Here is a 24,983-nt window from a genome sequence, read left to right as displayed (position 1 = left end):
AGATTTCTGCCAATTACATCATAGGTCAGACAATAAATGGTTAGGTGTTCAGAAACCATGGTAGTAGGATCCTTAAGAAAATCTCAAGGCAGCTGATCAAATAGCCAGATGCCACGACAAATAAAAATAAGAGAAGGTAACATTCAGAGCAGCAGTAACACAGAGAGAGAGAGAAATTGATACCCAGATCCTATGGAGGTGATGTGTACTAATGAGCAGATGAGTGTTGCCAATGCAGTAACAGGCCAGGCTTGCTCAAAGCAAAGTCAACTAGAGCAGGTTGCTCAGGGCTGGGCCTGGTCAGTTTTTAGTATCTCCAAGGATGGAGACTCTTCAACTTCTCTGAGCATTCCCTTCTCAAGGCTGAACAAACCCAGCTCTTTCAACCTCATCTCTTCAGTCTTACGTAATTATCTTACTTATCGTAGTGTTCTTTCATTGGACCTGCTTCAGCGTGTCCCTCTTTTTCTTGTCCTGGGAAGGCCAGAACTGGACACAGCACTCGAGATGTGGTATTACCATTCAGATGTGGTCTCCTGCAACCCAGCGCCCCCAGCAAAGACCTTGAAAAATGGATAACCCTTCTGTTCAAATTGGCCCCTGCCATCCTGCTGCCACTGGAGGAGTGCTGTTGTGAAGGACTGGCTGCACTCTGCTGTGGATGGTGAGGTAGATGGCATTTCCTCCCAGACCTCTGGCTACAGCTGGTGTCTTCATTGCCAGATGGTTTACAGCCAGTGCATATGATTGATTTACTCCTTGCTTACATCAAATGTCAGAAGTGTCCATGATTTATCCCTGTCTGATAAGGGAACCCCAAGGCTGAATTTTTCTTGGGCTCCATAGTATTTTCAGTGTCACACAGCCAAGCATTGGCTAGTAGCCTTCTCTTTGAGGCATGGGGGGTTTGACAACCATACACAGAGCTGAAGGCTCAGGTCACGGCTGCACTGTTAGAAGAGGCATGGGGCTGATGTCCCACTTGCAGGTTGACACTGATGTTACAGAGGGAGTTGAAGATTTCACGGTGCTCTTCAAGGCCTCTTCTGCAACCCTAGAGTACTGTCTTCCAGTAAAACGCATCTGAATGTGCCAGGCTGTTACTGCTGTAAATATAGTTGTTTCTCAATTTGCATACACAGTCAGTGCACCAAATACTGTGTACTTACTTTGGAGCACTGCGGGATGTCAAGTGTCAAAGGGGTAGGACGGTTCTGTTCTGTTTGGTTTGTGACCTGGCTGTGAGTGATATTAAGCAACAGGAGGCATAAAATGGCACTGCCTGCTTAGCTGCTGACTAGTAAGGCTTGCAGCCTGTCATTATTTCTATATCTGTAATAGCTTTCTTAAGCCAGGTAGAGCAGAATTATTTAGATAATTAGAATTAATGATTTGAGATATACCTGGTGAAAGTTAAATATGATTCCACTGTTGTTATGGGCCTTTTTCCAAGTTTAGTTATCATAATTACACTATGGGGATGCTATGAGAGAAGTAGGGGTGGAAGACGACAACAAATGGAAATAAGCAGCACTAAGCGCAAAATTTTCTATGGCTGAAAACTTTTTTAGAGGCCCCATCTTTAGAGATGAGTAGAATATGTACTACCAGTTAAAGTTTTTGTACCTGAAGCTTTGCAAGCCCGGCTGGTGAGTGCCTGAATTTGGGGACTCAAATCAGCTGTAAAACTTTGGGAAATTCTAGGAAGAAGTATGTGAAAAGGGTACTGGAGTTAAATTAATCTTAAATTAAAACTAGAGGGAGCCTAAATGTGTTCCCCTGAGCCAGATACCATCTTACTGTGTTATTCTGACAGCTCTGCAAGGTAACTCGGCTGAGTAGCAGTGCTGGTACCAAAAGGTCTTGGAAAATGACCCAGGGATGAGACTCCTGCATTATGGTTTATTTTAGGTTGATCTAACCGTGGCAGCTCTAGGGGCCAGATCCTGGTCTGCAGACCCTTCTTGCTAACGACACCTGCATGTGTGCACATGTTGACTTGCACAAGCACCTCTGGCTGCTCAGCAACTGCCAAGTAATCCCTGCTGCCCCTGGGATCTCCGCTGGTGGGTGGAAGCAACGGGAGTGATGTGCTGTTGTTGCCATTTGAGGATTGGAGAAATGTTTGTGTATAAGGGAGAAGGGGAAACAGAGGAGTTGACTGTGGGGAGGAATAACTTCTTCCCTCCAGCGCCCTGTCACTTGTCCCTCCTGATCCCCAGAGGCAGCATGGGCTGCATGTGTGCCTGCTGCTGTGGGCTCCGGCCATATTCCTCCTCTGGCTTATGTAAAGGCAACAGGCAGCTGGACCTGTTGCCCAGCCTGCAAACTGCCAGCGGGACCAAGCCAGTGCACCAGTAGGCCATGCTGCCCCAGATCCTACCGGTCCCATGTAGGGAGTCCTCGAGACAAATTTTGTTTGTTTGTTTTCAGTGTAGAGGGGGGACAACTGGTTAGGAATATCCAGCGAGAGACTAAGAAGGGGAGTAGGGAAAAAAAAACTAAAAGGGAAATGGGCTATCCACCACAACCTGCGAACACACCAGTTCAAAAGGCCTGTTGCTGGCATCCTCAGTCCTGCGGGAGATGTGTGTCAATCAGAAAGCCGCTTACCTGCGTGATATCTCTTCCTCAGCAGGACATAGCTGTCATTCTCAAACCAGTTGCTTGCTTGGCATCCTGTTCTCCTTTAGAAATAACTGTCATTCAAAAGGTGTTTTGCGTGATTGATGCCTGTGCCAGACTAGTCATTAAGCAATACCCTCACTTCTGCTGCAGTGACCGTTCTTGCAGAAGGGAAAAGTCAACTGCTGTGTTGTCTGGTCCCTTTCTTTCTCTTTATTTATGATTTCAGCCAGTATTGCAGGTAGTGTTTGGTTTTGGTGCAAATGTAAAGGTGAATACTCAGGCTTTAAGTCAATGGCTTTGAACAGCTGTCTGGTTCGGTGCCTGTGCAGAGAGCTTGTATAAATTCTGCTTAAAAGAATTCTGTTGTCATGCTAGAGCGTTTGGTATAGCAACTCATTACAATGACAACTTAATAGCAAAAGAGGAGATTATTTTAGAGCAAAGGAAAAAAAAAGATGCTCCTTTGTGAACACCTGGAATAAACAAGATTATCTGTGAGGTGGTGAGGGATGGATGGATCAGGAGAGGAGAGGAACTCATTGGCAATGCTGATGTGTCATGCAACAGAGTGAGGACACTGATACTGAAAGAAGCAAGCTGTGAGAAAAGACAAAGGAGGTAAGGAATCCGTGAGGGGGCAAGAGTCTGTTTCTGCTGTAAAAAGCAATTGTCATTTGAATTTTGGAATCCTAATAACACATTTTGTGCCGAAAAGTAATTGATTGTCATGCCAGTCTCTGCACCTCACTGGAGGGAAATACTAGGATTACTCTGTTCCTTGTTAAAAAGTCAGACCAGACAGAGTGCAAAGAAGATGAAGTACCTTTCCCAAGGATCCACAGCAAATTATTGCAGAGCTGAGAGCAGAACTGGGCATTGAACAATGGGATGTGAACTGCTCGAGGAGTATTTTCTCTCTACTGGGTGGACAGGTGAGGAAGAAGGAACAGCATGGGTTTTTTTTCCCAGTTATGTTGTGTTGGAAGACCTGAAACTTGTGGAGAAAATGTGAGCATTGCTAGTAGTCAGGCTAGTGGGAGAAGGTGTAGAATTCCATTTTACAGCCATTATACAGCAGTGTGCAGCCTGTCTACATTGGTTGTTTGCATTGAGTTTGCACAGACTAGAATTTCAGTGCAGGGCAACCTTGTCTGTAAAATATGCATATGAAAGCTATGCTGGGAGAGGCTGCGCTTATAAATGCAAAGAGGAACATCACTCACATCCCATCCCACCACGCTAGGGGGATCTAGAGAGGTATGAGCCAAGAGAAGTAAATAAGACTCAGCTTTGAAAAACGCAAGCTCAGTAATCTAGGTACATATAAGCTCAAAATACAAATACTCTGAGACATATGAAGCAGCATAAATCTTAGAGTGAGATGTGATACTGAGCAGCAGAACAGTCAGGATTTTGCTGTGTGAGACAGCAGAAAACTCTCCCAGACTGAGGAAACTTTGACTCTGTAGGCAAAGCCGTCAGTGATGATACTTAGCAAGATAGTAATTTATTTATCTACAGCTCCATTTCTGGGAGTATGGGATTACTCTTGTTGTCTGTTTTCTATATAAAACAAAAAAGCACACACACCACCCACCTGCACCCCCCAGAAAAAAGAGCCACCAATTTTTCTGCAGAATTGCTCAAAATCAGAAGAGCAGATGTCACTGAAATAAGATGGGTTGCTAGAACCAAGAGGACAGTGTTTACCTCTGGTTTTTTAATACTAAAGTTTGCACAGCTGTAATCATCACTGGGGTGACTAAATATGACTGACCAATCTTGTTGAAGGCAGTGAGGACCTGCCTCTGCATAGAGGCACTGGAGAAGGAGACTCAAAGAGGAATGTGCTGTGTGCTTGTAGTAGAGCCAGGAGCGGGACTTGAAGGTCATTGAAAATTAGTTCTAGTGTCTTAAACAAATGAGAGGGACAAAAAGGTCAGAATCAGACTGCTCTGACATCAGGGTACCAGAGCACATCAACCTCTGAGAAGCACAGAAGCTTTTATGCCCCATCCTTGCGTGTGAAAGCCCCCGTGTCCTGCAGATGCAAACCCACTGCAGTCCTTGAGGGTATTGTGGGGTATGGTACAACCAGCCTGAGGAAAGCGGGGAGCTCTCAGCAAGTGTGGGGGCTGGTTTGAAAGAAATACAAGTAACAAGCAAAAGAAGAAGAAAAAAAATTCCTCTAATCCAGAATATTGCCAAAGGAACCTGCCTTCCTCCCAAAGAAGGGAATTGGTGAGAAATCCCCAGCAAGCCTCATCTGTGGTGTTGAGACAGAGATCCTTGCTGGGGAAAGTGGCAGCTCTCTTTCTACTCCCTGGCAGTGATGAGCTTTGCCCAGAGCCTGGCAGATGGGAACCGCTTCCTGGCTGCCTCAGGGCAGGTTGTGCTGTCCACTGATTCTGTGTTTAGAGGCAGAGAGCATGCTGCAGCATCCTTTTCTAGCTGCCCCCAGGCAAGTCCTGCAGTCAGCTTCCTGGCTGTGGGACTGTGTAAGATCCAGCTAAGATGCCATAGATCTCTGGGATACTGCTGCTTGCAGTTTGGCTCCTGCCAATGAACACTGGTACAAGGCCAAAGTTATATCTTCCATATTACTGGAGTTTGGTATTCCTGCTGTAATGCATAGAATAGCAGATTTGTATCAGTCCTACCATTGTCGTTATGTCATTATCACAAAGATTGTCTTTTTTCCTTCCTGGGTCCCTGCAGCCTCCTGAACCGTACCCCTCCTAGCCTCATTCAGGAGATTATTTTGGTAGATGACTTCAGCTCAGATCGTAAGTATGGACCTATTTCCCTTGTACTTGTTTCTTCCCTAATTTTTTCTTTCTTTTTTGTTTGCTCTGTTCAATCTCCCTCCCTCACAGAGATTCCCTCTTGTCTGTAGGGAAGAGAAAAAGAAAAGGAAGGAAGTTTTTATGTGTTTAGGTTATGTCGATGCATGGCAGGGGCCTGAGCTTCTTCCTCTTTTTTTCTTTCCATTGGGTCTTCCCATTTTGTCAGCTTGGCTGTTCTGGCCAGGTTGCCAGGGATCTCTGTCTAGTTTCATTACGCACCATTTTGTAAGCTGTTTAGCACAGATATGTATGTAGCAGTGATTATTTGCAGAGTGGTGTAACAATGAATTATGAGCAGAGCGGGTAATTATAAACCAAGAGAGCAAGAGGATGCAATAATGCTTACAGAAGACTGCTGCCTGGGGTCCTGCAGGCAGACTGGGGTGACACTGCCTGCCTGTCTCCATGTGTCTGGGATCCCAGGTGTCCCTGTGGGAGGCTGTGGAAGGGTTAATGCTTTGGGCAGCATTGTACCCTCTCTTGCAGCTTGGCACAGGGATGAAGTGTCTTTTGCATGAGTCATGCCAGACCTGCAGACTGGAGACTATGGGCTCTTTCCATCTGTACTGTTGCTCTTGCTCCTGGCTTTTGTGTAGCAGTGGTGAGGTGGTTGGGACAGAAGACACTTTTCAGCTAAATACTTACGCAGCTTTGGCCAAAAAAAAATTTAAAGGTGGACACTGAGTAAGGATGTAACTTTCTGAAGGCCTTAGTGTTATTTGGATAAGGATTGAGCTGTACCCTGCCGCTGCAGTTGGGTGTTTCTGAGCACCTCCAACAAACAGTCCTAAACATATTTGGCACCTAGAAATTCAATTCTCAATGGCCAAAGTGTACTAGATCAACACTGATGGATCTCTGGGACCTGTACTGCACAGGGCTCAGCCAGAAACTCCCATTTAGGCTCTTATGTAAATGGAAAGATTTTTTTAAAAGCCCTATCCCATCCTAGCTCTCATTTTTCTCACTGACAGATGGATATCTGTTGTACAGCTACTCCCCTGAGGCACCCGCACGGAGGCATGTTAGCACATGCTTGAGGTCTGATGCATTGCTTTATACCTGCCTCAGTTTCTCCAAAGATACAGAGAGTTTGTAAGCTCTGGCAAGTAGTTACAGTCACTGCGATGTACTCCACTCCTGGAGAGTGAATGACTGATAAGGATTCTTGTCCTTACCTGAAGTTGTGACTTGGCCAAGATGCATGTTGCCTTCTCTTGTAGCAGATGTCCAGCAAAATCACAGAATTGCATAATCACAGAATGGCAGGGGTTGGAAGGCACCTCTGGAGATCATCTTGTCCAAGCCCCCTGCTTGAGCAGGCACACCTAGAGCCGGGGGCATGGGAACGTGTCCAGGTGGGTTTTGAACGTCTCCAGGGAAGGGACCCCACAGCCTCCCTGGGCAGCCTGTGCCCCTGCTCTGGCACCTGCACAGTAGAGACCTTTTTTCTCATATTCAGGTGGTACTTCCTGTGTTCTAGCTTGTGCCCATTGCCCCTTGTCCTGTCATTGGGCACTGATGAAAAGAGTCTAGACCCATCGTTCTGACACCCACCCTTTAGATATGTATAGGTATTGATGAAATCCCCCCTCAGTCTTCTCTTCTCCAGGCTGAACAAACCCTAGTCTCTCAGCCACTCCTCATAAGGGAGATGCTCCAGTCCCCTGATCATCTTGGTAGCTCTCTGCTGAACTTGCTCAAGCAGTTCTGTGTCCTTCTTAATCTGGGGGGCCCAAAACTGGACACAGCACTCCATATGTGGTCTCACTAGGGCAGAGTAGAGGGGGAGGATAACCTCCCTTGATCTGCTGGCCACATTCCTTTTAATGCAGCCCAGGGTACCGTTGGCCTTCTTGGCCACAAGGGCATGTTGCTGGCTCATGGTCAGCTTGTTGTCCTCCAGCACTCCCAGGTCCTTTTCAACAGAGAACAGAGCCACTTTCCAGTAGTTCAGGCCCTGCCTGTACTGGTGCCTGGGGTTGTTCCTCCCCAGGCACAGGACCTTGCACTTGCTTTTGCTGAATTTCATCAGGATAACATTGGCCCAGCTCTCCAGCCTGTCCAGGTCTCGTTGGATGGCAGCACAACCTTCTGGTGTATCAGCCACTCCTCCCAGCTTGGTATCATCAGCAAAATTGCTGAGGTTACACTCTATCCCATCATCCAGGTCACTGATGAATACGTTGAACAGGACTGGACCCAGCACAGACCCCTGGGGAACACCACTAGTGACAGGCCTCCATCCAGACGCTGCCCCATTGGTCACGACCCTCTGAGTTCTGTTGTTGAGCCAGTTCTCAATCCACTTCACCGTCCACTCATCCAACCCACACTTCCTTAGCTTGCCTGTGAGGAGGCTGTGGGACACAGTGTCGAATGCCTTACTGAGGTTGAGATAGACACCATCCACTGTTCTGCCTTCGTTGACCCAGCCGGTCGCACCATCGTAGAACGCTATCAGGTTGGTCAGGCATGATCTCCCCTTGGTGAATCCATGTTGCCTACTTCTGATAACCTTCTTGTCCTCTACATGCCTGGAGATGACCTCCAGGATGAACTGCTCCATCACCTTTCCGGGGATGGAGGTGAGGCTGACTGGCCTACTGTTTGCCAGGTCCTCCTTCTTGCCCTTTTTGAAGATGGGAGTGACATTTGCTTTCCTCTGGTCCTCGGGCACCTCTCCTGTCTTCCACGACCTTTCAAAGATGACGGAGAGTGGCTCAGCAGCAGCATCCGCCAGCTCCCTCAGCACTCGCGGGTGCATCCCCTTGGGGCCCATGGATTTGCGAGGATCCAGTCTGCAGAGGTGATCTCTGACCCAGTCTTTCTCAAACGGTGGTAAGTCTTCCTGTGTCCCAACTTGTCCTCTCACCTCTGGGGGCTGGGATGCCTGAGGGCCAGCCTTAGCAGTGAAGACCGAGGCAAGGAAGGCATTCAGCAACTCCGCCTTCTCTGCGTCCTGCATCACCAGGACCCCTTCCTTGTTCAGCAGTGGGCCCGCTGCATCCCCAGTCTTCCTTTTACTGCTGATGTATTTAAAGAAGCCCTTCTTGTTATCTTTGACATGCATTGCCAAGTGGGCCTTGGCCTTCCTCGTCGCATCTCTGCACACCCTGACAACATTCCTGTATTCCTCCCAAGTGGCCAGTCCCTTTTTCCACATACTGTGAACCTCCTTCTTCTGTTTGAGTTTCTCTAGAAGCTCTTTGCTCATCCATGCGGGTCTCCTGGCTCCTCTGCCTGACTGCTTCCTCCTGTGGATGCACCGATCTTGAGCTCGGAGGAAGTGGTCCTTGAATACTGTCCAGCTCCCTTGGACCCCCCGCCTTCCAGAGCCCTAGCCCATGGGATCCCTCGTAGCAGGTCTTTGAAGAGGCTGAAGTTGGCCCTCTTGGAGTCCAAGGCTGTTACCCAACTCATAGCCCTGCTTCTACCTTGCAGTATCCTGAACTCGACCATCTCATGGTCACTGCAGCCAAGGCTACCCCCAACCCTCACGTCCTCAACCAGCCCTTCCTTTTTTGTTAGGATAAGGTGGAGCAGCACATCTCGCCTCGTTGGCGCCTCCACCACTTGCATCAAAGAGTTGTCCTCGATGCTCTGTAGGAACCTTCTGGATGGTGCATGGCTCACTGTGTTGCTCTTCCAGCAAATATCAGGGTGTTTGAAGTCCCCCATGAGGACCAGGGCCTGCGATTGTGAGGCTACTTCCAGCTGTCTGTAGAAGGCTTCATCAACTTCTTCTTAATCAGGTGGCCTGTAGCAAACACCCACAACAGTGTCACCCATATTTGGCTGTCCCTTAATTTTTACCCACAGGCTCTGAACTTGTTCTCCTTCCATTCCAAGGCAGAGCTCGATGCATTCCAGTTGCTCCCCTCACATAAAGAGCAACTCTCCCACCTCGCCTTGCTGGTCTGTCTTTCCTGAAAAGCCTGTAGCCATCCATGACCCCATTCCAGTCATGCGAGCTGTCCCACCATGTCTCTGTGATTGCAATGAGATCACGGCCCTGTGACCGCACACAGACCTCTGGTTCCTCCTGTTTATTGGTGTACAGGCATTTCAGAAAGGTGCTTGAGCAGACAGGTTTCCCTGGAGGGTTGTACGAGGACCCACTATAGCCGTGCAAACCCTTGAGGTGGTTGGTCTCTTGGTTGCCATTGCGTGAGGCTTCTACGGCACCTTTATCACTGCTCAGGTTGTCCTGTTGCATTCCCCCATTGTGTGTGATGGCATTAGCATTGCCAGTTTGTCGCCCTCCCCCCGAGTTCCTCAGTTTAAAGCCCACCTCACCAAGCTTGCCAGCCTGCTGCCAGAGATTCCCTTGCCCCTTCCCGACAGGTGGAGTCCATCCCTCCCTAGCAGCCTGTGGTTGTTGAAGAATGTCCTGTTGTCATAAAAGCCAAAACCCTCATGTTGATGCCAGCCACATAGCCAGGAGCTGATTTGTATTATTTGCCTATTTCTAGTCACCCATTGTTTTCCAACAGGTAGTATAGAGGAGAAGATAACTTCGGCACCAATATTTTTCACTTGCTTTCCCAGAGCTTTATAGTCTTGCTTAGTTCTGCCCAGACTCTGGCTTGCAGCGTCATTTGTGCCCACATGGAAGAGTAGCTTTTGACAAATTGTGGCACCCTCTCAGTGATGTCTCGGATCTTAGCTCCTGGCAGACAGCAAACCTCTCGTGACGCCCTGTCAGGCCGGCAGATGGGCGCCTCAGTGCCTTTTAACAGAGAGTCACCCACTGCGAGCGCTCGCCTCTTCTTTTTAGGGTATCCACTCTGTGCTGCTGGTACAGCTGCACCTTGTGGACCTTGCTCGTGGATGTCTGCAGACACTAAAGCTTCACATCCCTTGCTGGTGGTGATACTGGAAGGTGGGGGCTGAGCCCTGCTTTTGCAGGTCACCAGGGTCCAAGGTGCCTCCTCCTTCTCAGTGGTGTCTGCTACAGGAGTGTGGTTCTGAGACCGCCTGTCTCCACCTCAGTTCTACTAACACTACGCAGCCTTCTAACTGTCTCCTGCAACTCAGCCACCTGGCGCAGCAGATCATCAACCTGTGCACACCTTGTGCAGGTACTTACCTTCTCACCAGGAGAGGGGTTGGGGCACATGTTGCAACTGTAGTGAAGCCTCCAGCTCGATCTGGGCGGATGCATCAGACCTCTCGGGGGGCTTTCGCCATGGGAACAATGCTTTTAGCTCTGTGGCGAGTGCCCACCATCCTGGCAGAGACCTAGAGAACCTCCCGGGCTGTGGGTCTACAAGCTGGATGCAGCACCATCCCTGCTCGCCCTGGCTGTGCAAACTGCCGCGCCGCATCCCGGTCGCTCGCGCTCCCTGGGGCCGTTTAAATCTCCCGCGGTTGCTCGTGGCGATGCCCAGGCTGCGTCAGCCTCCCTCGCGAGAGCTGCCGGGCCGGGCCGTTCTAGGCTCCCTTGGGCTTCCCTGGCTCCGGGAACCCCCTTGTCCGCCCCAGCCTAGCGCCCGGCCGCGGGACTTACTGTTGCCGCTGCTGCGTACTCTGTAATTAAGAGCACCTGCCACTTCGCTTGGATGATGCAGAAGCTGCTGAAGTGCCCACACAAGAACAGTATTTCAGATTTCATGTATCCTTGAGAATACAAATGCTCCTGCAGAAACATGCCGAGAGATGTACTTTGGCTAATGGCCTTTGTGTTTTCCCCAGAGCGCTCAGTCTGTGGGAGGATGACAGTGGGAAAGGGGAGGTGTGAGACATGAAAATGAATGAGCAATGACCATGAAAACACGGCGGAAAAAAAACAACTGCTCTTGGTGGAGCAAGGGAAAAAAGCAAGTTTAAAATTGTTATTCCTGTGACCTCTGCTAGGGCAGGAATAGAAAGAAGAAAATAGAGAACTAAAGACCCAGTACTCATTGGTACAGCTGGGCTGGAGCTGGTAGCTGTTCCTCTCTGTCATCTTCCTTGGGCAATGTAAATAAAGGATGGCACGAGCTTCTGGCAAGCTGCCAGCGAAGCCCTCGGTTAGGCATCCATGTGTTAATGTAATGGTGTCTCTAAGGAAGCAGGTTGCATCCCTGTGGCCTTTACTAAATAAAACCAAGCAGAAAGTGCTCCGAGAATAAATGGTGGGAAATGCCCAGACAAACCGCTGAAGGCAAAGAGAGCAGGTGAGATCACTTTGTGCGACAGGACTCTCTTTTACTTGGCACTTCACTGATTTGCAGCCCCATCTCCCTGCAGTCATCAGTGATCGGTGCCACATTGCCACTGCATACCCTCTTGTTCTTGTGAAATGTTGGGCGAAGGCCTGGCTGTTCAGAGTATCAGGAAGCACAGGCTCAGCTGTCTGAGGAGGACAGCAAGCAAGTAGTGCTCTTCGGTGTACTCTTTAGACAACAGGATTAAGGCCATCAGGATGATTAATGTGATGTTAAGTGAAAGCAGAATTTCCCCTCCCCTGGAGAAGCAGGAGAACAGTTAATTGGAGCTCTCTGTTGAAGCCAAATAATTCATGCATGTGTGCCAAATGTTTTATTTGCCTTTCCTAAGCTGAGGACTGCCAGCTCCTTACCAAGATCCCAAAGGTCAAGTGTCTACGAAACACTCGGCGAGAAGGTGAGTGTGGAAAACTTTGTAAGTACAAAGACTTTGCAGATTTTCCCCCATGGCCATGTTTACTTGCCAGCTGCTTACATGTTGTTTCTTATGGTTACAGTTTGTTTTTTCAGTGTAAGAGTTCGGTGTCCTAGTTTGGAGGCTCTGTGAGGGGAAAACCTGGCTTATCAACTCCCAGGCTTCAGGACTGTCATTTCATACATTAAATAACGAGAAGTGGTGTCCAGATGCTCTGGCTAGAGCAAGGACCGCGGTTTAAGATCTTTACGAATATATATACAGATATAAGTCTTGTCCTTTTAAACTCAGAGTGCAAGATAACAAGCCATCTAGGAGACGTGGGAAAGGGAAAACCAATCATATATCTATCATAAATAGGTACAATTAAGGAAAGTTATTTCTCTTATCTCCTACGTGCATAAATGGTAACACTGACTTTCCCAGCTGCTCTTCAGTTTCACTCACATGTGCTGGCTTATTTCTAAACCTGTTAGTGCACAGCAGGCCTGAAGCGAGGATCTGGAAGAGGGGATGGGAGTCACTACTCAGTTCACAAAGGGCATTCCACATAGTGGGATGGTCTGAAGAAAGTACGGAGATATCAGAGAGCCTGGTTTAAATCTCTGACCGCAGGGTGGAATAAAGGACAAGTGGGAATGAAGCAGATCAGTAGTGAGAAAGGCAACAAGCAGAGAGTAGTCCCATGGAAGTGGTGAGAGAGGCAGTGGGGTGCTCTGATGGGAGAGAGACTGCGCAGGCAGTAGCAAGGTACTGGAAGTGAAAGGGGACATCGCCAAGGCAGGAACCAGGTGAAAGCTCAGTGATATGGGCAGAAGTGACAGGTGAGGTCATTCTTCGACTGCTGTGAGGGCTCAGCTGGTAGTGTCCCCCAGGGGATGCCCTGCTAAAGCTGCTCTCTGCTCCTGATGGAGGTGTGATATAGGAGAATGGCCTGCTCTTCTCCTGTAATGGTCACTGGAAGTATTTTATTTTCTAGAATCATAGAACAGTTTGGGTTGGGAGGGACCTTTTAAAGGTCATCCAGTCCAACCCCCCTGCAGAGAGCAGGGACATCTTCAACTAGATCAGGTTGTTCAGAGCCCCGTCCAGCCTGACCTTGAATGTTTCTCAGAATGGGGCATCTACCACCTCTCTGGGCAACCTGTGCCAGTGTCTCACCACTCTCATTGTGAAAAATTTCTTCCTTATACCTAGTCTGAACCTACTCGCTTTTAGTTTAAAGCCATTACCCCTTGGTAATGGATTAGGTAACACGTGAGGTTACCCGTTCTAGCACACAGATGTGCTCGCTGTTACCTAAATTTATTTATGAAATTTATGCAACTTAACTCTAGCAAAAACAGGTAGGTTGCTTACAGAATAAAAATGAAACAATGCTACTTCCACTGTTTTGCCCTGCAACCTCACACTAAAAAGGTAACTTTGAAGTCTTTGCAGAGAGTCTTTTCCCAGCACTGCTCTACCCCATGCCAGTGTCTTTTTCCGGCACAAAGTGGCCAGAAGGAGAGTGAAGCTCTTGTTCTTGGATGTTAGCTGATGTGAATAATGATGCTCCCCTGAAGCTCTGAGTCTGGTGTATGTTTTCCATCCACAGAGCTACAATGGATATTTGCTTCTTAGCAAAATTATTGCACTAATAAAGTGTAATTGTTCCTTTGCAGCTATTGTGGTCAGTCATATATCCAGCTGTCATGAATGTGCACTCTATTCTCATGCCAAAATTCTCAAAGAAAGAGAACATTGTGACATATAAAAAGAATGGGAGTTATAGATGTGAACTGAAGAAAAATTCTGTGTATTCATCCAAATTGAATGAGATTTTTTTTTCTCCCCCATGTATTCCTGAAGGCATTAATTGCAAAATTTCCTTTGAATGTTCAGAAATAGAAAAAGCAAAATTTTCAACCTGCTCAATTCTGATGTTTTTTTCGCTCACCCAAAAAAGCTACCTAAACCTCCAGGAAGAAAAATAACCTTCATTATATGTATGCCTGTAATTCAGATCAGTGTTCACAATCAAGATAGAAAAGGGGTGCAGAAAAACAGGCACCTTCTCCAGTCTAACACCAACCTCTTGATGAAATAGGCAATGAACCATGCATTTAATTTTCAATAATATTCTATCAGAATATTAAACTGCATTATGGTTATAAGATGCTTATATGTTTAAGTGATTTAGTAAGTCAATGGGATTTCTTATTTATTTATTTCTTATGTTAATCAACAAAACCAGAATGTGCATATGTGTTTATGCATTTTAAACAGAACTGGTTTTATCTGTGAATAAATTCATTATGAATGACAGTCCTCCAAAACGAAGATAGTTTTTGGAAGAGCAATAATCGTAGTTCTAACGCTACTGTAGTCATTCCAAAACCTCCATTTGCTGTTAAAAGGTCCATCTCTCTTCCAAAGGTACTAAACGTAAATGTATTTATAATTATATTAATTTATTAATGATTCATATTGTTAGATAAATAAAAGAATAAGCCCAGTGTAAGTAAAAGCACTGTGCTAAGACCCTATGACTAGAGCTTCCCTTTCTTTCACGAAACAGTTACCACTTCTTAAGAGGGCAGATCATCACGTGCATCAAATAAACGCTACAAAGTTATATTGCACTATTGTGAGGAACTACCCCCAATTTATCTGTCTTCAGATAATGTTTTTCATAGCACTAAAAAGATATGCTATAGAAAGCATCTGTTTTTTTGCATTTCTGTAATTATTTAGATTATGAGCAAATTGCACATTTGTTCCACCAGAAGCAAATGCCTGACCTGAGGTTTGGGGTTTTTGGGTGGAGGAGAGGAGCAGGATTTTCTTAGCTTTACTGTAGAGATGGAGACTATAAGGGAAAAGGACTGCTTGAGTAACGTAGACCAAGTAAGACACACCTTTGAGAATTCAGCACATTACGCACTGCATTATATATATAACATTTATTCTTTGTAATAAGGATCTATATTCCAGATAAGGAGTTGAAACCTTTCGCAAGCAGATTACAAATCCCTAAAATGTTGCACAGACAGAAGCAACTTTGAACTTTTTGCGATGGATTGCACGTGGAAGGCTTTGCAAGGAAGGTGGGGGCCAACACCTGTTCCAGTGAAAATGTTGAAGTTGCTCAAAATTTCTGGCTCTGCAAACTCGATGTCATAGAGCTGCTTTCACTTGTGGCCTTGAATGTTCATTTTCCACAATTTGACACCAAAGATTTCTAATGCAATAATCCAGACATCTGGAAAAACTAATAGAATCTGCACAGGATACTACTGAGCTACAGCCTTCTGGAAGGAGGCTCAGCTGTTTCCCTTCTTAACCTTCCTGCTCCTTTGCTGTCCTTTCCTCATGGTAGGGCTGATTCGCTCTCGGGTGCGAGGAGCTGAAGTGGCTACCGCTGACATCCTCGCTTTCTTGGACAGTCACTGTGAAGTCAACAGTGAGTGGCTGCAGCCAATGCTTCAGAGGGTGAAAGAGGTGAGCACCATCTCCCCCTCTGGAATGGATGGGGCTGACCTGTCTTGTACTGGTGGGTCCTCTGACCTCACATGCCATCAGCAGTGCCTGTGAGGACAGCATTCCCAGGTATTCCTCAGGAAGGCTGTCACAGAGGAAGGTACAGCCTGAGCTAGATGGGCAAGAGATCACTGTTGGGCTTCTACTTTCTCCTACTAATGTGGCGGGGCAGGAGGTGCTCAGTGGTGGGATGCAGTGGTGAATACTTGAACCACTAACTTATACCTCAGGTCTACTGGAGGAGATGTGCTTCCTAGTCCTGTCCACCTGTGCATAGGATAGCCGCTTTGGCAGCACACACTGTGCAACTTTTCTGTGGTTGCCATCTCCCTTCTTGCTCCTGGACCCTCCCCTCTGCCTTGTCACTTCCGAAACTTTCCTTCCATTAATGCTTCTGCTGAGCTGCCAACACACACCACCTGCATGCAGGCCACTTCCTAGCACAGAGGAACTGCCTATGAGTACAAGGATGTCCCTTTGCTCATTCACTTGGGAAAGGCTGGAAGAGTGAAAATGAGATGGGAATATTAGCTGTCACTGTGACTGGACTGTAGGGCTGGAGGGGGGGACATACGGCTCCGCTGTAAGCGAACTGGGGAGAGGTGACGGGAGAAGTCACAGCCATGCTTGCTAGTGGGAGGGATTGATCCCCTCCTCTGAAAGGAGGATTCCTTGTAGCAATGGGCCCCAGGAGAAGGGGTGGAGACTGTAATGCTGCCTTGTATTCATGTCTGCTTGGCTTAATACGAAGGAACAGAAGGTGGTGAAACTTCAGGATTGATGACTTAAAGGCTTCTGCTTTTTATTCCTGCTCAGTAAATCCTCCACCTTAGAAGCCCATAAATGTTTACTTTACTACTGCTCTTTAAGTCAAGCTGCAGCAGCAGCCGTGTAGGTGTCCCTAAGCAGAAAGGGTTTCACTAGTTTCATCAGGGAAGGATGGAAACTGCAAAAGCTTGGATGCTGACTCCAGTGTTATTTAGTGAGCAGATTTCAAGTCAGCCTGTTTCTGACCTACTTTCTACATTTCTGATGTGCATCCTAGGTCAGATTTCAGTCTTGCCCTACCCAGTCCTAACATTGGCTGGTTGGAGCACCAGGCTGCTGGGTGGGTGCTGGGGGGACTAAGGCTGAGCAGCCATCACAGCACGGAGGGAAATAAACATGAAAGATAGCTCTCACCTAGGATGTGCCATCCTGACCAAGTGCACTACAGCAGGAGTACCTATGGCAAGGCACAAAATGAAGGTTTGATAGGAAAGGTTTGGAGGCTAGCAGCTGTCGGATAACAAGATGCTGTTTCTGGCATTGCCAGCTCCCGGTTTCATCATATATTTCAGCTATCACAAGACTGTCTTTAATGCCCTGTCTTGTGACGTTGAAAAATTGTTATATTCTCAACCTCTACTTAGTAAAAGAATTGCAAAGGAAAACTGTAAATATCTATACCCCTAATGCCAATAAAGTACCCCCAATATCTTAATATTATAATTTTTTTTTCCAGTTTGCACTATGATTCTTAAGTTTGGAGTCTGGATTAATACTGCTTGTTAGGAAGGTGCTTTATTATTGGGTTGATCATTTCTAGGCTGATGATAATGAGTTAATTCAAGAATGGCTGAGCAGAAGGTATGCTGTCAGTAGATACCAAAACCAAGCATAAAACCTTTGGGACAGTGATTCATGCCCTGTGACTTGGACAGGAAATAAAGAGCTGCTTCTTAGAAGCACTCCTAGATGTTGGGGTCCCAGACTCCATTCCCTACATCCGTGGCATGCAGCTGGCTCCACCATCTCCATGTTTGGATGTAGTGGGCACGAATCCTTTGCTCAGCTACCAGAACTGTACTGGAGAAGCCAGACAAAGATTTACATGTGCAGCTTTGTATCTTCTGATCTCTGGCAGCTTTGCCAGACATTCAAGAAAAGCCTCACTCTTTCTTTTCCCCTTTCTCTCTCTCCCTCAGGATTATACCCGAGTGGTGAGTCCAATCATTGACGTTATCAGCCTGGATAATTTTGCCTACCTGGCAGCATCAGCAGATCTGAGGGGAGGTGGGTATAATGAATGGTTTATGTAAGTTAAGCCTGAGGGATGGTGCATGAAAAATAATTGTTTTCTTCAGCTAAGAGCTGAAAACAGAGTGATGATCTTTCCTGGTGGATTCTCTGTCTTCTTTTTCCTGCAACTTGCAAAGTCAGATCCTTTGCAGAGTTAAAACAAAACCCAACCAGTGTTTTCTTCTTCAGCTTGCATCACTGTCACAACATTTTGCGATTTCAGGGCTTAGTTAACTGAATTAAGCATATCACCATGCCCTCCCTACACTACATGTATGCTGGAGTCTAACAGGCACTTCCAGTTGCTGTTCCTATCTGCCAGGCTATCTCATGGCATCTTCTGAAAAGCGTTTTCGCCTCTCTCCTGGCAGCTGACCGCTTGCAGCTCTTCCTGTGGTCACCCACAGTGCCTGGTCCTCTTCTTCCTCTTCCGGGGCTGGGGTTTGCTGCCGCACTGCCAAAGGCTACTCATTCTGTGGCTACCCTTAACAATGGTATAATGTTAGTGACTGTGCTGTGCTCAACAGTCCACCACAGGCCAACTACAAATAAATGGTAGTCCTGAAAGAGGTTCTGGTTACAATGATCTGCAGGCCTCTGTTCCCAGAATACATCACATCCCACCCCACAAAGTCCTTTGATGAAAGCTCCGTAACTTTGGCAGACAGGGAAGTGTAGGACAGTCTGGCCAAAATGCAATTGCATCTTACACTGACAACACTGTCCTGAAGGTATGGAGTGGAACTGAGCAGAGATCTGTAATGCTAAGGGATAAGGATGCCAAGACAGAAGCTGGTGAATTCTTAGCTACATTAGGATAGACTTGCCATTTTGGGTGGACTGTGAGGGAGGTCAGGAAAGGAAAGCAGGGATAGCCTATGATGTAAAGGTGGAGACTATCACTGAAGCTAGTAGAAAAACAGTAACAAAACCTATTTGACCTGTTTTTCCTTCTCAGGGTTTGACTGGAGCCTTCACTTTAAGTGGGAGCAGATTCCTATAGAGCAGAAGATGTCCAGAACAGACCCAACTCAGTCTATAAGGTAGCTCTCTCTGATGGACTGTGTGCAGTCCTCCAAACGTCTTTACTAAGCCTTCACCTGTATGGCAAGGAGTGTACAGGGACTGCCTTGCTGAGGATGAAATGCCAGTGTTCATTTGATGATGACAAACTCTTCATGTTTTTTTCTGAATGCTTTGAGGTCTATACCCTAATTCTGAGAGTATTACTCCCTGAATATTTTAAGAATAGTAATTATATATTATTATATGCTTGTAGGCATGCCACCTCTACGAGCCACCTCTTCTATGTTTGGTTTTGTGGTCTCACTCAATGCTCTGAATGCCTCAGAAATCCCTTTGGGGGTTTTTAATTACCTCCATCTTCCAGGTGAGGAATTAAGGAATGAAGCAGCTAAACAGTCACCCAGGAAGTGTAAAGCAGACCTAGGAACTGAACCCTACCTAGTAATTTGGGCACAGAATTATCCTCCCCTCCTAAATATGCATGTCCACGGACAAAACAGACTGTTGGCTGGAACAGTTATTGCCAGACTTGCTGCTGCGTACACGGCTCTGAGGAATGCAGGCTGTGACAAATTCTGATAGAAAAAGTTACGGTGCTTGTCTGTATAGGCAGGCGGCTCTCTGTAACATACAAGTATCATTCAATTCCGCTGTGTAGTTTGTGAGCCTCCAGAAATTGTACACCAGAGGACACTAGCTTGCTAACAGCAGAACAGTACATTCAGCAGGGTCTCTCACACCGTGTCTACTTGGTGAACACAGTCATCAGACTGTGCCCCTGTCATTCCTTCACACTGTGCATATTTATATAAATGCAAAAGGCACGCTCATGCAGTGCTTGCAGGACCATCTAACAAAGGCAGGAGGATGATCTAGTGAAGGGGATCTCAGAAGCCTGCTGAAGGGTCATGTCCCAGCTCTACTATTTTTCTCTTTTAAGTGAGATACGATTTGTCAGGCCAGGACAGATTGTTCCCCCTTCTGAAAATGAAGATGGTGGTGCTACATATATATGTGATTGTTTTGTGTGGGCTTGTGTTTTCTTTTCCAGTACCCCTGTCATAGCAGGAGGCATCTTTGTGATCGACAAGTTCTGGTTTAACCACCTGGGAAAATATGATACTCAAATGGACATCTGGGGAGGAGAAAATTTTGGTAAGTTTAGGGTGTTTCAGGGGTATGGCACACTAATGCAGAAGCAGAACCACTTTCCAGTCTTCATCACCTACCACAACTCTCCTTTTGAGAAATCTGAGCTGCATGTCGATCTAAGGCTAGGGACATGGTCAAGTAACCCCTGTGTTGGTCAGAATTATATCGCCGTCAGCTTTGTGCAGAGTAAATGGAGCCTTTTTGCGATCAAGGCTATCGCTCTCTTACAGGCGTATGCACTATTATACAGGTGCTTCCACAGTACAAGAAAGAAAGAAGAACCTCCCGATATTTAAATTGTTGCTTGTTTTTGGAGAATATTCCCCCAGTCCTCATGGCAGTCTGTGTTGCCCCAGCTCTGAAGTGGACAGTCACTCCTATGCTCTCTTCTTATACCTGTTCCTCTTCCCCACATATGTCTGAGTTGCTCTCCCAGCTTGATAGGTCAGAAGAATGTTTTTCCTGATGAAACAAGCCTCTTTGTAAGTGCAATTTGGGTACAAATAGATTCAGAATGCAAGCATTTAGAAGCAGACTAGGGCATCACAAACGTCTGAGGAATTCAGAGGCCCAGGGCAGTCTGTCAGCTCAAGTGCTCTTACCTTATAGGTCATGATGCTGAAACCCTTAATGGTGGCAGATATTCCAAGCATCTCTCTTTGCCCCTGTGAAGGGATGCTGCAATGTCACCAGGTGTTAGTGACAAAAAGAATAAGAATATTGAAAAGAGGTTCATGGAGAATTTGGGGCATTCATTTAGAAATGATGCAGGTGGAGCTGAAGAGATAAAAGCTTTACTCTTTACTCTGTTTTGCAGTCAACTTAAATAGACTTTTCGGTAGCTAGCGGTGCCAGAAAAATTATTCTGTTCTACAGTTCCCATAAATGTCACAAATTTATAAATAAATCCCTTTAAATAAGAATTTGTATGGTGTCTTCTAGCACCTGGAGGACCAATTAGAAAGAAAGAAAGTAGTCAGGAGGAGGAAGCTTTTTTTTCTCTGAACACAGCTGGGTGAGCTGCCTCTTTCTGAAATGCTCTCTGAAACCAGGAAATAATTTTTTTGGCTGATAACAGAATATCAAGGAACCACTTTTTTAAAGCAAATTATCTAATAACGAGTGCTTGTGTTCTCTGATTTCTGAGGTCTTGCTTCAGTTTTATGATTTTCATGGTATTAAAAGGAGATATTAATTGGGGCTTGCATTGGGATCTCGGCAGTGCTAGTAGCATCAGCTAAGCACTTTAGGCTGAAGTAACCAGACATGAAGATCCCCTTTCCTGTGTCCCTCGGACTCTACATAGCCAAACTCAGCTCCTTGCTGTCACTAGCCCTGCTCCAGCTGCAGAGCCAGCCACTTGGCCATCCTGCTGAGCTGCAACTGTGTAAAACCTGTAAACCCAAAGATGGAGAAAGAATATTTCTTTAGGCTTTTGGTTTTGTCCTTATGCCCATCTGGGAGCCAGTGTTGTTGTTTGGTGCTTATATCAGTAGCTTGATGCTAAGCAGAGCTCTCTGCCATAAGTGGCAGTAAATTACCTGCGCACCCACAGCCCTTCTCCCACATAGAGCTGATCAGAACCTCCACAGAATTGCTTCATTCTCCTTCAGATTGCTCTTGTAAAGCCTGGCAGTGGCTGGGCCAGGCTTTGTGGGACTGGGTCAGGTGTACAGGGCTTGCAGTTTTGCCTTGTGTGGTTTCCCTGTAAATTAGTTGTCTCCCATCTCTTGTGTCTCATCCTGCGCCTCCACTCTTTGCTTAAAAGGGCAAAGCTAAGTGCACAATGCTGTGTTTAAAGGGCCTGTCCTGGAGCTCCATTGCCACACCACCACTGTGATGATGGCAATGGGAAGGTATTTTAAAAACAAAACAGACTACTTTTCTTTTTTAAAGCTAACTTTTGTTCAGTTCTTCCACATAATGTGAGGCAACAAATCAGCTGGTGGCTTCTATATCGAGCCTGTTGCTGTTGCATGGCAGAGGGGTAGAAACCAACCTGTATTTGACAACAAAAAGTATTAAGTTTCCTTGAAGTATGCAGAATGGTTAATTTACCCTCTTAAAAAATTTTTTCCATACTTAATAGAAAATTACATTTTGTGATTGAGGAAAAATGCTGATAATGTTATGAAACACTGTTTTTGCTACAAATTACAATTTTGAGTGGAAAGGAACTGTTTGGACAAGGTCACCATTTGCAGGTTAGGTGGGAGAGTGGTTGTGAGTAATTTGGGTAGGTGGGATGGGCCATTCCCTGCCCACAAAGGCCATTTTTAATAAACGTCCTTGAAACTTTTTTTCTGTGAGGCAACAGGATAAGAGAATGTATGGGAAGGGCACAGAGTCAGGCCAGCTCTACACAAGCAGCAGGTACACAGAAATGATCAGGCAGCAATTACCAACTACCTAAATATCCTTCCAGCTGGATGTGAGCTGGTAAACCCCTTTTTTACCACTGTGATGAGGAAAAGCCACAGCGATAAGTAATGTAAAACACATATGGACTAGGTCATGTCCTGGAAAATATACAGCAAAAAGTTCTTCTATGCTTTCCATCAGAGGATGGATGAAAGTCCTTAATAAGCTATGTTTGATCTCCATTTTATCTCTGTGCCCAAAATCTGCATTCTTTTGCCTCTTCTTTAAAGAATTCTGGCATTTACAAACCTGGACATGCAGTCTGTCTGTGTGCCTAAGAATCAATGCAGCATGAGGAATCCTCTCTTGGGAAATGGACATCACTTTAAGGTACATGTGCTAGCCTGAGAGTTTTGTTTTTGTTAGAGGCCAGAATGAGTCAGAACTTCATTCCAGGAAAACAAATGCAAGCTGGACATATCACCAGACAGAAACTTGTGTCTTGGCTTCTTTTTTAGTTTTTAAAGCCCTGCCTCTCTCTGAAGCTGGAATTCCCTGTTGAAAAAAGACTGAAAATAATAAGCTCTAGGTAGGAGTCAGGGAAAGTCAAAAGCTAGTAAGAAATGCCACAAAGTACAGTCTAATGAAATGGTTCTTTACTTAGAAGATAGATTAAATACACCATCTTCCCCCACCCCCCCCCCCCCCCCAAAAAAAAAAAAAAAACAACAACAAAACCTCACACTGTTTAAACAACCTTTCCCAGGAGCTAGAGAGGAAAGCTGTGGAGAAATATGAAAGTTGGGAAGATGTTAGTGAGTGTACATGCTTTGAAACAGCCATTAGATCTGGGTACATAATGTCTTTCTTAATTTCTAAACATCAGAGCCCTATGATTCAGGCATTACTGGAGGGAGATCTCAACTGAGTAAAGTTTTTGACGTAATCAGTCTACACAATCTGAAGCCTTTTTGGTAAGGAGTACCAACCTACCCAGCTAATTTTCATTTTCCTTCTTCCTTCTCACTGCCACATGGAATGCAAGTGGAAAATCCCTCTGGTGTGGCAGTGATTAAACTTGCGAGGACAGACCCGTAAGCTTGAGCTAGGTCATATCTCTTTTGTGATGCAAATAAGCTCCTGTACATCAAAGCTCCATGTTCTTCTAATCCTTTAAGAAAATTTTGAATTTAGCTTCAGGACCAGCTGGATTTCTTCAAGTAGCAGGTTTCTCTCCATATCTTTGTAATCACAGTATTAGACTGATTTCTGCTTTCAGTAGCTCCCCAAGCAGAGGCAAATGGTGACAAACTGTAACCCAGTCATCCAGTTGTTTTTTTTTTTAAAATTAACAGAGCCAAGCAAAACAAGAACAAGATATTGTAGGATGGGTATCATGGAGGTATGAGGGAGAGGGCTCTGCTGCAGACACTGACTCACTTCCTATGCCCTCATCTTGTCCTCTTCTTTTTCCTTGTCTCCTAAAGCCCCTTTCTTCCTCACATGTTTTGCTTTACATGGCAAATTCTTCTTTTTTTCTTCCATCCATGTGCTGGATGAAGGCTGGAGTGTTACAGAAGTCCAAAACAAGGTGGGTGTTTTCTCAGCCTGTTGCCAAATGCCATCCTGAAGGCCTGACAGCAACCACAAGGACCTGGTCAAAGGAAGAGGTGTCCCACTGAAATGCTTGGGGAACCAAAGAGAGGAGTGGGACTGGAGAAGGCTAGGAAGTCTGAGCCACAAGGTTTGCCTCCATTTTAACAAAGGGAGGACAGGTTTTCCCCTCTTACCATGGCATTGCTTTTCCTGGTTTTGCTGTTGCAGGCAGAGGGGCAAGGTTTTCAGGCACACTGCTGAAGTTGCCCTTCTGCCTGCAGCTGTATGACTCTTGGGGTCTCTTCCAGAGCTCTCTTTCCGAGTGTGGATGTGTGGTGGCAGCTTGGAGATTGTTCCCTGCAGTCGAGTGGGACACGTGTTCAGGAAGCGCCATCCCTATGACTTCCCCGAAGGCAATGCACTGACTTATATCAAGTAGGTGTTGGGTAGTTCCTGGTAGCAGCCAGGTCACCTTGATGTTGGGCATGTCTAAGTAAGCCTGAATTCTTTGTTGTCGTTCTGCCTGATGACAGAGGAGAACAGCTTGTGGCTGAGCGTCTGTTCTCAAGGAAAGGATGAGTTGCTGTTTTCTGTGAACAAAACCTGTTCCCTTCTCTGTTTTTTGTATTAGTGCGTCTTGTTCTTCCTCAGTCTGCAATGGAGGGGGGGAGCAGTACCCCAGAAAGAGATCCTGACCATTCGTGGATACTGCACTATGACACGTGCCTGTTCATCAGCAGTCTTTAATCACCTCTGTTGTCTCTGAGCTGCTTTTGAGTCCAGAGATCCTACTGAGCTGTATGTGCTCTGAGACAAGCCCTAAGGACAACTTCCGCTGCAGGACAGATGGGAAGTGAAAAAAGATGAGACAAAGTGCTTCACAGTGAGGGTAGTTAAGCACTGGCGCAGGGCCCCAGAGAGGTGGTGAAATCTCCATTCATGAAGATTTCAAAACTTGACTAGACAAGACCCTGAACAGCAAGACCTAACTTGAAGCTAGTCTGCTTTGGGCAGGAGGTTGAACCAGGTGATAGCTTAAAGGTGCTTTCCAAGCTGAATTATTCCATGGCTTTATTCTAACCTGGGGAAAGGGATCCTGTAAAGCAGGGTGATGGTGACAGTCAGTCCAGGTGTCTCTGCAGAGGGAGTAAGTGTGAAAAAATC

The 24,983-nt window shown here is 46.2% G+C and overlaps 1 protein-coding gene across 3 annotated transcripts in view; it reads left to right on the top strand.

Moving 5' to 3' along the window:
- GALNT16 (polypeptide N-acetylgalactosaminyltransferase 16) overlaps positions 1-24,983 on the top strand; it is a 74,913-nt gene that overhangs the window by 32,357 nt on the left and 17,573 nt on the right. For all 3 annotated transcript variants that reach the window (XM_075103103.1, XM_075103102.1, XM_075103104.1), the window contains 7 exons: positions 5,347-5,414; positions 12,018-12,083; positions 15,463-15,584; positions 17,591-17,678; positions 18,643-18,727; positions 19,762-19,865; positions 24,128-24,254. In XM_075103103.1, coding sequence (XP_074959204.1) covers positions 5,347-5,414; positions 12,018-12,083; positions 15,463-15,584; positions 17,591-17,678; positions 18,643-18,727; positions 19,762-19,865; positions 24,128-24,254 — 660 coding nt within the window. The remainder of the gene's footprint in view (positions 1-5,346; positions 5,415-12,017; positions 12,084-15,462; positions 15,585-17,590; positions 17,679-18,642; positions 18,728-19,761; positions 19,866-24,127; positions 24,255-24,983) is intronic.

This window comes from Phalacrocorax aristotelis, chromosome 9 (assembly GCF_949628215.1).
Source record: "Phalacrocorax aristotelis chromosome 9, bGulAri2.1, whole genome shotgun sequence".
Lineage (NCBI taxonomy): Eukaryota > Metazoa > Chordata > Aves > Suliformes > Phalacrocoracidae > Phalacrocorax > Phalacrocorax aristotelis.
This window is presented reverse-complemented; position numbering and strand designations above follow the sequence as displayed.